At 47.2% G+C, this 12,228-nt stretch overlaps 2 protein-coding genes across 3 annotated transcripts; both read right to left on the minus strand.

The window, feature by feature from the left end:
• Window positions 1-63: 63 nt before the first annotated feature.
• On the minus strand, window positions 64-1,529 carry ucn (urocortin). Its single transcript, NM_001308982.1, is given in 2 exon segments — window positions 64-1,362; window positions 1,488-1,529. A coding segment is annotated over 1 exon segment (399 nt). The 5' UTR covers window positions 1,360-1,362; window positions 1,488-1,529; the 3' UTR covers window positions 64-960.
• Window positions 1,530-3,811: 2,282 nt separating this feature from the next.
• Window positions 3,812-11,126, minus strand: mpv17 (MPV17, mitochondrial inner membrane protein). Of its 2 annotated transcripts, XM_011491369.3 has the most exons (8): window positions 10,938-11,126; window positions 10,592-10,672; window positions 8,826-8,941; window positions 8,470-8,562; window positions 6,150-6,245; window positions 5,064-5,096; window positions 4,938-4,990; window positions 3,812-4,426 (listed from the first exon to the last, which is right to left on the minus strand). In XM_011491369.3, exons 2-8 carry the CDS (start codon window positions 10,662-10,664, stop codon window positions 4,357-4,359), a joined length of 534 nt encoding a protein of 177 aa, XP_011489671.1. In that variant the 5' UTR covers window positions 10,665-10,672; window positions 10,938-11,126; the 3' UTR covers window positions 3,812-4,356. The 2 variants fall into 2 exon arrangements, with proteins under 2 accessions (XP_011489671.1, XP_023808823.1); XM_023953055.1 differs by having other exon boundaries at window positions 3,941-4,426; window positions 10,592-10,972.
• Between the last annotated feature and the right edge of the window lie 1,102 nt (window positions 11,127-12,228).

Genomic DNA, 12,228 nt, shown 5'->3' on the forward strand with positions numbered 1-12,228 from the left:
ATTGGGTCTTAAAATGGGGATCGGAGTCCAAATGTTCTCTGTAGCAGGAAGAACAAATGCAGGAACTTTCTGGAAGTTTATTTTCTTTGCTGAGAATAAAAATCAGGTTTGAAGTTAAATAATCCAGAGAAACACATTCAGCACAATGATAGAGATCAGCACAGCAGTGTACATTTTATTACACAGTAAAAATGACAAAAGCTTTCTTTGATCTTTTGCTTCCACTGTGTGAGACATGAAGGTTTACAGTCAGAGTGGGTTTTTGTGCGTCGACACGCTACAATCAGTGCAGCACAGGTGAACGTGCACCTGCCCAGAACAGAAAATCCTTTATTCTTCTAAAAATACAGAACTTCAGTTCAAATTTATGAAAAATCAAAGACAGTTTTTCTGTTTGAATTCATCAGATGTAGAGTTAAAACTGTAGGATTTGCCTGATGCCTCCATTGTTTGGTCAGAAACTGAAACGTTTGTTCCCCTGCAGATGGATTTTCTAACTTTCTCCCACAATGCATCTGTGAATCTGAGAGTTGGACAGAAGAAGTCTGAGGGTTCGGATTCCACTGTGGTTTATGAGCTAAACTTCATCAGAACTTCTCCAGCAACATTTACACATTACACAAATCCAGGTCCACCACAGTTACATGTATACACAAGTCTTTCAGTGGTGAGGTCCAGAGTGTGTGTGTGTTTGTGTGTGTGTGTGTGTGTGTGTGTGTGTGTGGTGGTGGGGTAAGGAGGGGGTGTCCATCGTCTCCGAATTCACAATTTCCCTCGTTTTAGTGCTTATTTAACACAAAACTGACATTTTTCTGGGGGTTGTTGTGATGCGTAAAATGGCACCATGTGCGTAAAATGATTTGGAGACGTTGGCGCACGAACAGAAACAGTACCAAGGGTCTGGAGGACCTTCTGCTGCTGCGGCCGAGCTCCTTTAAGGAGGATCTTCTGGACGGAGGTTCACCTCCCTACCTCGTCCAGCAGTTTGCGGTTGAGCTGCGCGCGCGCACGCAGCCTCTCCATCTTGGCCACCTGGATCATATTCCTCAGCAGGTGGAAGGTCAGGTCTATGGACAGCGGCGGCTCTTCGCTGCGTTTCAGGAGACGCGTAGCAGTCCTCCGTGCGTCCTCCCCACTGTCCTCCGCTGGAGGGAGCAGGTGGAGGAGGTACGGGTTCCTCTGCAGGAGGAACTTCTGCACCGCGTCCTCCGCTTCATCCAACGCGCTGCCGTTCGGAGCTGCTCCCAGAAGCGCCTCCTCCAGCCAGGCGGGGAAGCGGAGCGGTCTGCCCGCGGCGGGGCGGGGATGAGAGGAGAGGAGGACGGAGGAGAGGAGCAGGAGGAGCAGGAGCGGCTTCATGTTCTGAAAGGAAAGATTTCGTTAGCCACAGACAACAGCTCCACCGGTTTCCCGCCTCTCCTTCATTTTCTCCTTCAGACTCCGTTACATTGAAGTACAGGCAGGTGAGTCTGAAGGAGGAACCTCACCTGGACAGACTGCAGCTGCGCGTCGCTGAGGGAGGGGGCGGGGCAGCACGCGCGGGCTCCGAACCTGAAAAGTTGTGACAGCGGCGGGTGAGAGCGGGTTTTATACCGACGTCTGTGACGTCAGAGCGACTACCGAAGTCCGGTTTGGAACCGGGACAACTGCGGAGACACGGGGCGGGGCGTCCAGGGAGGTGCAGCCGGGAGGAGGTGAATGTCAGACGGTCCGGGGGTTCGAGTCCAGAAGAAGATCAGAAACCTGGAGACGTTTGGAGTTTGAAGATCCAGAAATGAAACGGATGTTGAAAGCTGCTTCTTCAACTGCGGTGAAGTTAGTTTTACGTTGGATATTCGACAGACATTCAGCGCGGATCTCCACTGAGGACTCTTAGGGACCGTCAACAAATTCACCAGTGCATGAGCTGGAGAAGATTGTAACTTGCAAAAATGAATAAATTATCATTAAAAAATGTTCATTTTCTATCTTCTGTCTTTATAAATTTTTTTCTTATTTTTGCAGTTTGTGTCTTAATAATTTAGTTCCTTTGCAAATATTACATTACTTTTTGTATTAAAATTACAGCTGTTCACATAAAATGTAATTGTTTCTTCAATAGCTCCCAAAACGCCTCACCCAAAGATATATAACCTATGCCGTATGTTTGTACTGACATCCCAACATCAGACACACCTCTTTGTTTTGTAGAGGGTGAGGCGTTTTGGGAGCTATTGAAGAAACAATTACATTTTATGTGAACAGCTGTAATTTTAATACAAAAAGTAATGTAATATTTGCAAAGGAACTAAATTATTAAGACACAAACTGCAAAAATAAGAAAAAAATTTATAAAGACAGAAGATAGAAAATGAACATTTTTTAATGATAATTTATTCATTTTTGCAAGTTACAATCTTCTCCAGCTCATGCACTGGTGAATTTGTTGACGGTCCCTAAGAGTCCTCAGTGGAGATCCGCGCTGAATGTCTGTCGAATATCCAACGTAAAACTAACTTCACCGCAGTGCTTCTTCATTGTTTTTGTATTAACTTGTCCAACAGCTGAGGAAGCAGATCAGAGCTGAGTGCCTCTTGTATTTGACAGATTTTATTGATACAAGTCGGGTTTATGGATCTTCAGACAGACTGAGAGTATATTTGTATAAACCCCTTTTGTATTTGAGGCTAAGCTTTATTTATGAAAATGATATTTGTGTGCATTCCTTGTTAGAATGGAGGGAAAAAAGAAACAAAAGAGGAGAGAAAGAAACAGAGTGGGATGTCAGAGATGGGGGTTAGAGTGGGGGGGGGGTATCACAAAGTAAAAACATAAAAGTGTCGTAAGTTAATTAAATTAAATAATTTAGTTCACACAGCAACAAAACAAACAAAAATAAACAAAATAGTCTGCACACAACTACAGGTTAGAAGTATAATCATACATCAATGATTAAAGATTTACCTCCCAGGATTTCTATAAACACAATATTCCTATTACCGATATTCATGAAGGGGGGGGGGACAATACCCGTGCCCGTATTTGTGCAAAGGTGAATAAGCAGGTGGGTTCAGTGAATGTGTGCCTCTTAGAGTGAACATTGATCACACTGAACGCTCCAACAGAGGCAGGGGGCCCGGCCCCCCACACCCCAGAGCTGGGGGCAGACAGCGCAGCAACCCGGCCGATCCAGGCCTCCAAGAGGCCCCCCGTCAGACAAAGACCCAGGAGCAACACCCTCCCGTGTACCGGACCCCCACCACAGAAACGGAGACGGAGGTCAGGACCCAGCAGCCCCCCGCCGAGGAGTAGGAGGAACAGAGAACACGCAGAGCCGGAGCCCCGGCAGGGACCCGCCCCACCCCAAGGCGCACCGGGCCTGAACCCAATGCCCCCTACGCAGACAAGAGGCCCCCCACCCGCCCCCAACCCCAGAGGCAGGCCGGCACAGGCCATGGTCAGCCCTCACTGCACACCCGTGCAACGTGCTTGCCATCCCCACCGAGGAGGGGGGAAGCGGCAGAACCCGACCGCCCGAGTGGGAAGGCGGACGCAGGCGACCAGCGGAGGCCCCAGACAGGACCAGGGGACGGTGAGCCCGAGGACCGGGCTCTAGCTGCTGTGAGCAACGATGGAGAAGATTGGGGTGTCCCGGTAGCCCAAGAGAGGGGCCCCACCCGGCCGAGTGGTTTCAATGACGTCATGACGTGAATTTTGACGGTAAATTCAATTATTTTTCAAGAAAAAAAAGCAAATTCTAATATTGAAGGAGGAGCTGTCCAGCGTCCTGATCTGAGGTCAGACGAAGGTCAACTCAGTGAAACTTCAGGAGTTTAAGGAGAAAAGGAGGCTTTTATTTTGAAAAAACAAGTCTTTTTGTGATCATTTCTTAAGATTTAGCAGCAAAAATATGAAAGTTTGTGTTTCTGCTGAGAAAAATTTGAAAACAATTCTTCCAAAATCCACATGACAGAACATTTTCTTACTTCCATAGATGAACAACATGATGGTTTTAGACAAAGTAGGTGAAGAGCAGAAGACAATCCAACATCAAACTCAGATCAGGAAGTGAGGGTAAATATGAAAATCATTCAATCCCAGACGTCTCTCCTGAGGGATGAAATGTTCAGAGAACGTCCAGGAGGAGGTGAGGAGGAGGAGGAGGTGTGCTTCATTATTGAGCTGCTTCTTCACAGAGCTTTCTGCTGCTCTGACTTTCCAGTGTGAATTTGTCACTGGGATTGGACCGGCTCCCCGCTGACCTTTACGGGTGATTCAGTGGCGGCTGGAGGCGGAGCTTTCTCACAAACGCAGCGACAGAACAAATGAGTGTGACTCCTCGCCAGCAGCAGCCGCAGGACAAACTCGGGATCTTCTTCACATTTTGTTGGCCTTCCAGGTCAGGTAGGAGTTCCAGACGACGGCGACCAGCTGCACCACGGCCAGCCTGCAGCGGGAGGGAAGAGGGAATGACATCATAGAAGTGGTTAGGGCGTCAGCACAAAGCAGCAGACTGATCAGACGTCCCGTCCCGCGGGTTCCCTCTGAAATGTCACCCAGCTAACAGAAGCCGATTCCAGCCGAGGAACGTCTCCAAGAGCAGCTCTCTGGTCACGACTCAATTCCTGATCTGGATGATTGAAACGCTTCTCTAAAGGAGCTTGAAGAAGCAGCTGCAGTTTCTCTGCTCCTTTTAGAAATCCTTTTCACTCTGTAGGCTTCATGCCGGGTCTCTGAGCTTCTGCTGCTCTCAGAGTGTGGACCGCTCTGCCACAGGCCCGGCAGAGCTTTCTCTGACCACATTCTCTTTTGATTAGCTACCGGTAAGCTGGAAACAGGCTTTTATTTTGACAGGATTGGATGTTTCCTCTGTCTGTGAAAACATTTTGGTTCGATCCCGTCTCTGTGGCTGTGACCTCATCTGTTTGAGGGAAAACCCAGAACTTCAGACGGCTCACCTGTGGTTCAGAGGAACGAAGTAGAAGTTGGCGATTTGGACCGGAGGCCAAAGCTAAAAAGACACGGAAGGAGGTCATGAGTCCCTCAACATACAGGACATAGAAGCTGAGGAGCGAAGAACTCACATAGTAATTGCAGATGAGAGCATCCGTGTAATCCTGTCAAGGAGAGAAGAGGAGGCGTCAGAACAGAGAGAGCTTCTGAGGATGGAACCACCTCCTGCTCTCTTCACGTCGGTGGATGAACATCTGACCGCTGCAGACCAGCAACCGCAGCAGAAACGCCTTCGTCCATCAAACACCGGATCAGAACCAGACTGGGTTCTCTCAGAGAGTTCAGCCCCTCAAGCACCTTTTTCACCTGCTTTTAATTTGAAAAAGGGGAGGAGCCACCCCTCCATCAAAGTAAAGTCCTCGTCAGCGTCCTGAAGGTCACCTGAGGACGTCTGCGTGTTGAGAAACACTCTGACGTCCCCCCCCCCCCGAGGTGAAACCAACAGGAGGAGCAGGAAAATCTCCAGAACGTTCCCTGAATCTGTAGCTTTTGAACGCAGGTCTGACAGGAGCGTCACCTCCTCCCTTCATTGGAGCCTATCTGAGTGTTTCCTGATCATTTCTGTATGCAAGAAAAACAAAAACTCAACTTTTGTTGCAGGAAATCGGTTCAAGTCAAACTAAAGACCCCCCCCCCCCCCCCCCAAAAAAGCAGACAGGACGATGTGTGTGTGTGTGTGTGTGTGTGTGTGGGGGGGGGTTCAGTCAGACGCTGTTTGTTGTTTACTCTGTGACATTTAGCGGCGCATAACCCGTCCTAAGCGGGTAAACAAACGCAGACGAGGAGCATGACTCACACTCTGCCCCCCCCCCCCCCCCAGCACAGGAAATAGTTTCTAAGAATAACGGCGGGCGAGCGTTTCAGGTCAGACTTCCTGACCTTCTCCTCCTGATGATGGGGAGGAGAAGGGAGGTGATGAAGATCCAGAGCTCAAGTGTTCCTCCTCCACTCTGAGGAGGTTGAGCCTCAGAACCTCCTGAAGGTTCTGGAGGTGTTTGTTTGGGTTTTTGGTCTCACACAGAAAAACAACAAGAAGGCTAGGTTTTCTTCACTTCAACGTTTCACCTGAAAGATGCTTCTCCGGAGCTTCAGGAGGCTCAGCTTCATTTTTAGAAAGAAAAAAAAAGAAACGCAGTAGGAAAAGGAGGAGGACTCACCCCCTTCAGTTTGGCGACGTTCTCCTCCACCGACAGGCCGTTCAGAGCTCCGCAGATGGAAAGGAACGCTCCCAGGAAGCACGGAGCGAAGCACAGCTGGAAGGAGGAGAAAACACAGCTGAGAGGACGAGAAAACACAGCTGAGAGGAGGAGAAAACAGCTGTGAGGAGGAGAAAACAGCTGGAAGGAGGAGAAAACAGCTGGAAGGAGGAGAAAACAGCTGGAAGGAGGAGAAAACAGCTGAGAGGAGGAGAAAACAGCTGTGAGGAGGAGAAAACAGCTGAGAGGAGGAGAAAACAGCTGTGAGGAGGAGAAAACAGCTGGAAGGAGGAGAAAACAGCTGTGAGGAGGAGAAAACAGCTGTGAGGAGGAGAAAACAGCTGTGAGGAGAAAACAGCTGAGAGGAGGAGAAAACAGCTGAGAGGAGGAGAAAACAGCTGGGAGGAGGAGAAAACAGCTGGAAGGAGGAGAAAACAGCTGGAAGGAGGAGAAAACAGCTGTGAGGAGGAGAAAACAGCTGTGAGGAGGAGAAAACAGCTGTGAGGAGAAAACAGCTGAGAGGAGGAGAAAACAGCTGAGAGGAGGAGAAAACAGCTGGGAGGAGGAGAAAACAGCTGGAAGGAGGAGAAAACAGCTGGAAGGAGGAGAAAACAGCTGAGAGGAGGAGAAAACAGCTGTGAGGAGGAGAAAACAGCTGGAAGGAGGAGAAAACAGCTGTGAGGAGGAGAAAACAGCTGTGAGGAGGAGAAAACAGCTGTGAGGAGAAAACAGCTGAGAGGAGGAGAAAACAGCTGAGAGGAGGAGAAAACAGCTGGGAGGAGGAGAAAACAGCTGGAAGGAGGAGAAAACAGCTGGAAGGAGGAGAAAACAGCTGTGAGGAGGAGAAAACAGCTGTGAGGAGGAGAAAACAGCTGTGAGGAGAAAACAGCTGAGAGGAGGAGAAAACAGCTGAGAGGAGGAGAAAACAGCTGGGAGGAGGAGAAAACAGCTGGAAGGAGGAGAAAACAGCTGGAAGGAGGAGAAAACAGCTGGAAGGAGGAGAAAACAGCTGTGAGGAGGAGAAAACAGCTGTGAGGAGGAGAAAACAGCTGTGAGGAGAAAACAGCTGAGAGGAGGAGAAAACAGCTGAGAGGAGGAGAAAACAGCTGTGAGGAGGAGAAAACAGCTGTGAGGAGGAGAAAACAGCTGTGAGGAGAAAACAGCTGAGAGGAGGAGAAAACATCTGGAAGGAGGAGAAAACATCTGAGAGGAGGAGAAAACAGCTGTGAAGACGAGAAAACAGCTGAGCGGAGAAAACAGCTGGAAGGAGGAGAAAACAGCTGAGAGGAGGAGAAAACAGCTGTGAGGAGAAAACAGCTGAGAGGAGGAGAAAACAGCTGGAAGGAGGAGAAAACAGCTGTGAAGACGAGAAAACAGCTGAGCGGAGAAAACAGCTGGAAGGAGGAGAAAACAGCTGAGAGGAGGAGAAAACAGCTGAGAGGAGGAGAAAACACAGCTGAGAGGAGGAGAAAACAGCTGTGAGGAGAAAACAGCTGAGAGGAGGAGAAAACAGCTGGAAGGAGGAGAAAACAGCTGTGAAGACGAGAAAACAGCTGAGCGGAGAAAACAGCTGGAAGGAGGAGAAAACAGCTGAGAGGAGGAGAAAACAGCTGAGAGGAGGAGAAAACACAGCTGAGAGGAGGAGAAAACAGCTGGAAGGAGGAGAAAACAGCTGGAAGGAGGAGAAAACAGCTGTGAGGAGGAGAAAACAGCTGTGAGGAGAAAACAGCTGAGAGGAGGAGAAAACAGCTGGAAGGAGGAGAAAACAGCTGTGAGGAGGAGAAAACAGCTGAGAGGAGGAGAAAACAGCTGTGAGGAGGAGAAAACAGCTGGAAGGAGGAGAAAACAGCTGAGAGGAGGAGAAAACAGCTGTGAGGAGGAGAAAACAGCTGAGAGGAGAAAACAGCTGGAAGGAGGAGAAAACAGCTGTGAGGAGGAGAAAACAGCTGTGAGGAGGAGAAAACAGCTGGAAGGAGGAGAAAACAGCTGGAAGGAGGAGAAAACAGCTGGAAGGAGGAGAAAACAGCTGTGAGGAGAAAACAGCTGAGAGGAGGAGAAAACAGCTGAGAGGAGGAGAAAACATCTGAGAGGAGGAGAAAACAGCTGAGAGGAGGAGAAAACACAGCTGGAAGGAGGAGAAAACAGCTGTGAAGACGAGAAAACAGCTGAGCGGAGAAAACAGCTGGAAGGAGGAGAAAACAGCTGAGAGGAGGAGAAAACCCAGCTTCCCAGAGGAGAGAAGACACGCCCCCAAAAACAGCGTCTCCCAGGAGCTTCTCACCTGATCCACCAGCATTTTCTTCATGGCGGCACTTTTTCCTCCTCCAACCACAATCCGGTCCAGAACTTTATACCAGCTGCCGATCACCGGGCCCTGATGGAGCAGAGGGGGCGGGGTCAGGTTTCTAACCTCCAACACCTGAAACGAACCTCTAGAGGAGGACGCCTGACAGAGGTGAACATCTGCATGAAGCTGTGAGCACAAAGACATCCTGGAGCATCTTCTGCACCAGAACCACAGAACAGACTCGGTTCCCGATCATCTGAGATCCGGTTGGCCTCCAGGCCGGAGACCACATCATTCATCCTCAGGAGTTCAGAGGAGGAGGAGGAGGAGGGCCATGACGGAAGAGTTACCACAAAGAAGAATCCGATGCTCATCATCCGAGCCGTCCGCCGCACGCTGTGGCGGCGTAATCCTCTCCTCTCGATCAGCTGCTGCGAGATGACGTCCCCGACGCCCACCAGAGATCCTGCGGGCGAAAGAGCGCTCACTGTGACGCAGAAAAGGAGCAGCAGGAGAACCCGCTCCGCCAGCCTGCAGGAGCTTCTGCAGGACAGAAGGTTGAACCAAACGTCCCTGAAACTCTGAATGCAGAGGAAGAAACTGGTGCAGCATAAATGATAACAGTGCTTTTAGTTTTTCCTCTTATGTTTGAGCAGATTTTGATTTTAACGGGACAAAAATGAACAAAATCCCCAAATAAGGACGTCAGGAAGCTGCTCCACTGAAGCGGCTGGAATGAGAACCAGCTCCTCCAGGTCAGAGGTCATGGTCCTGGTAAGGTGGGGGGAGAAGCTTATGTTGCTCTGCACAGGTCAGGGACGACAGAGGATGAAGGAGAAATGTAGCAGCCGCATCGGTCTGATGTAGACGAGAAGTCGAGCGGAAAGACACAGATCTGGATCTCCCACCGTCACCTTTGACCTCTGGATCATGAAGGAAGGAGAAGATCCTGGATCCCAGTGGATATTCCTCTGCAGGATGGGTGCAGGTCCAGAACCGCAGGGCGGCTCTGTTCAAACGGAACAAGGCTTCAAAAAAACGTTACGTTTGAGTCATGGGCTTAATAAAGTTTTACTCTAAAACTCGCGATTTGGCAGAACTGCACTTCCAGCACAGAAACTTGGGCTTTTATTTTTATATTTATCAGCTGGTTCCTGTTAGACATCTGACTATGATGATGATCCAAGCTCTCAGATCCAAGCAAGCCCAAACCATGACTCCTCCACCTCCTGACCGACCATTTCCATTACTGCACCGATCAGAACCGGGACGTCGTCTCTTTCGGACACCATTTGAACTTTCAGGCGTTTGTTTGCTGGTGGAGATGTCCGCTCAAAGTTCAAAGGTCGTCAAACGATCAGAGAGCAAAGAGGAGGGGGCAGGAGAACACCTTTGATGTTTGCACAATAAGTCACTTTTATTCTTAAAAAAGATTTAGGAAGCTTAAGAATAAATCTTACTGAGTCTTGGTCTTTATGTTAAACTCAAACCTTTGTCTAAATAATTTATTGAAGGTTTTAAAATAATGTCCTAATCCCTGTTCTGCCCATATTTATATTTTATTTGTGTTCTAACATAAGAAGAATCTTTAATATTTTTGTCAATCAAGATAATTAAAAACCGTGTCTGTGTCATGCCATGATGGAGAGGAGCTTCTTTCAGCAAATGTCAATCAAACTGTTTCCAGTGTTTCAGTATTGCAGTAATAGATTACTTTTTGCTCCATTATAAAGCATAACTAATCATTTTAGTAATATTGTTCTCGATACTGTTCATCCACGTTTGCATTTTTAACTTTTTTTAGGTCGAAATTTTCAGAGTAAAAGCTCCAGAAACGTTAAAACAGCTTTTATTTTGAAAAATGTTTCACTCAGCGAGTCCAGGGGTCACGTGACAGTACTTTGATCCGTCTTATATTCCTTTGATCTCATGTCTTGCTGTCCAGAACCAGTGACGCTTCACTCTGGGTTACAGCTATGGTGTAAAGCCTGAGGCTGGGTAGTTAACGTTTCATTTAAAAACAAACAAAAAAGCCGCGTAACATGACACGTGACACATACACTGTTCCATACATTGAAGGCCGCAGTGACGTCATACAGCAAAGATTCGTTCCTACCTGCGGTCATGATCTGCACCGTCCAGGGATACTTTGACATCATAGTCTGGTAGGATTTCCACAGGCCGGCCATCGCGCCCCCTGCAGGAGCACACACACGGTTCACGCGCACGCGCCGGTTACTCCGTTCCTTTTATCAGTTTCAGCCAAACGGTAACGTTTCCCCCCCAACAAGTTACACTCGTGAGTTATAATCTAATTTACAGAGACTCGTGTTTGTCGTCGTTTGTTTCAGACTAAAGAAATCCTCGAACCAGGGGGGGACGGACGGCTTTAAACTCATAGTTTTACTCGGAACCGCGTCAAAGGCAGAAAAAATAGATTTATAAAGGAGAAACCAGCGAACCTGATTTGAAGTCCGGCTCCAACTAGAAAGGAGCTGGAGATGCGTTCACAGCGTCACGTTAATTCCAACTACTCTTATCAAAATCTAATATTTTAAACGCGGTCTATCTGTGCAATGCGACGATCGAGTAATTTAAATATTATTGTTTGAGATACAGGATTGAACAGGACTAAAGTATCTTTAAATTGCAAAAACAGCTCGGTTTTTATTTTGAGTTAGACATTTCGTAGTGTCCACGAAGATATCACCAACTGTGCTCTTACGTCAGTTCCGCCAGAAAATTATATGAACTGAGATCTCTGTCGCCCTCTAGCGGATGAAGCCGGTATGCAACCAACATAAAACATCCAGCTTTTGGTTGTTGAAATTAATAACATTTACATCTAAATGAGCAGATATACAAACAGAAATTACAGATGACTATTTAATCGGAGCCTATTCTGAGTTATTTATTAAAATACAAGGACTAAAAAAAAGTTTAGTAACTGCAACAAGTTTTCACAGTAAAAAAAACACAGGTGGAGACCGTTTTCGTAACTTTTGCTTGAAGCAAATTATAAATTGATTTAATCATGTAGAAACAAAAACATCAAATACAGATTATGGAAACAAGAATGAATGTTTTAATATTCAAGTCATTTTTTGAGGAGTCTGTTCAACAGGAAGACGTTTCAACAACAATAAATTAGAACAATTAAATACAGTTCAACAGCAGCCATATGTTTCAGTTTTCAAATGGTTCAGACATGAAATAGTAAATGGGGCGTCACTTAAAGGTGTCCTCGATCGGAAGGCTTGGCGTAAAAACTCATGCTACGAAGCCTCACAGAGTTTAACACCACCTGAAAACAACAACAGGTAACGGCACAGGGAACCGTTTGCAGAAAGAAAACAATAAAAATGTGTAGGAAATGTTGAGTTTTCAGTTGGTTTCTTCTTTCTTTCAAGTTTTGTGTCCCTTTTAGTGGAAGTGTCCTGAGAAAATGAGTTTACAGAACAAAAAACTGCACCTTTTTTTTTAAACACCCCCAAAAAAACAACTATATTAATGGATTTCTGGGTTTGACCAAAAACAGTTGTAACTCGCCTCAAACGATACGTTTTCTGTTTGTGCAACATTTCTGTGCAAAAATCAAATCCCCTTTTGTTCCTCTTTAGGGATCAATCATTTATTTTGAAATGTATTCAATTTTCTACCACATTTCTGCCCAAACCTGACAATACGCCTCTTCTTGCAGCCAAAAGAACATTTGAGAGTGGAACTTTTCATCTTCTGGGATGAAGATGTGAG

This window comes from Oryzias latipes, chromosome 24 (genome assembly GCF_002234675.1).
Source record: "Oryzias latipes chromosome 24, ASM223467v1".
In the NCBI taxonomy this organism is placed as follows: Eukaryota; Metazoa; Chordata; class Actinopteri; order Beloniformes; family Adrianichthyidae; genus Oryzias; species Oryzias latipes.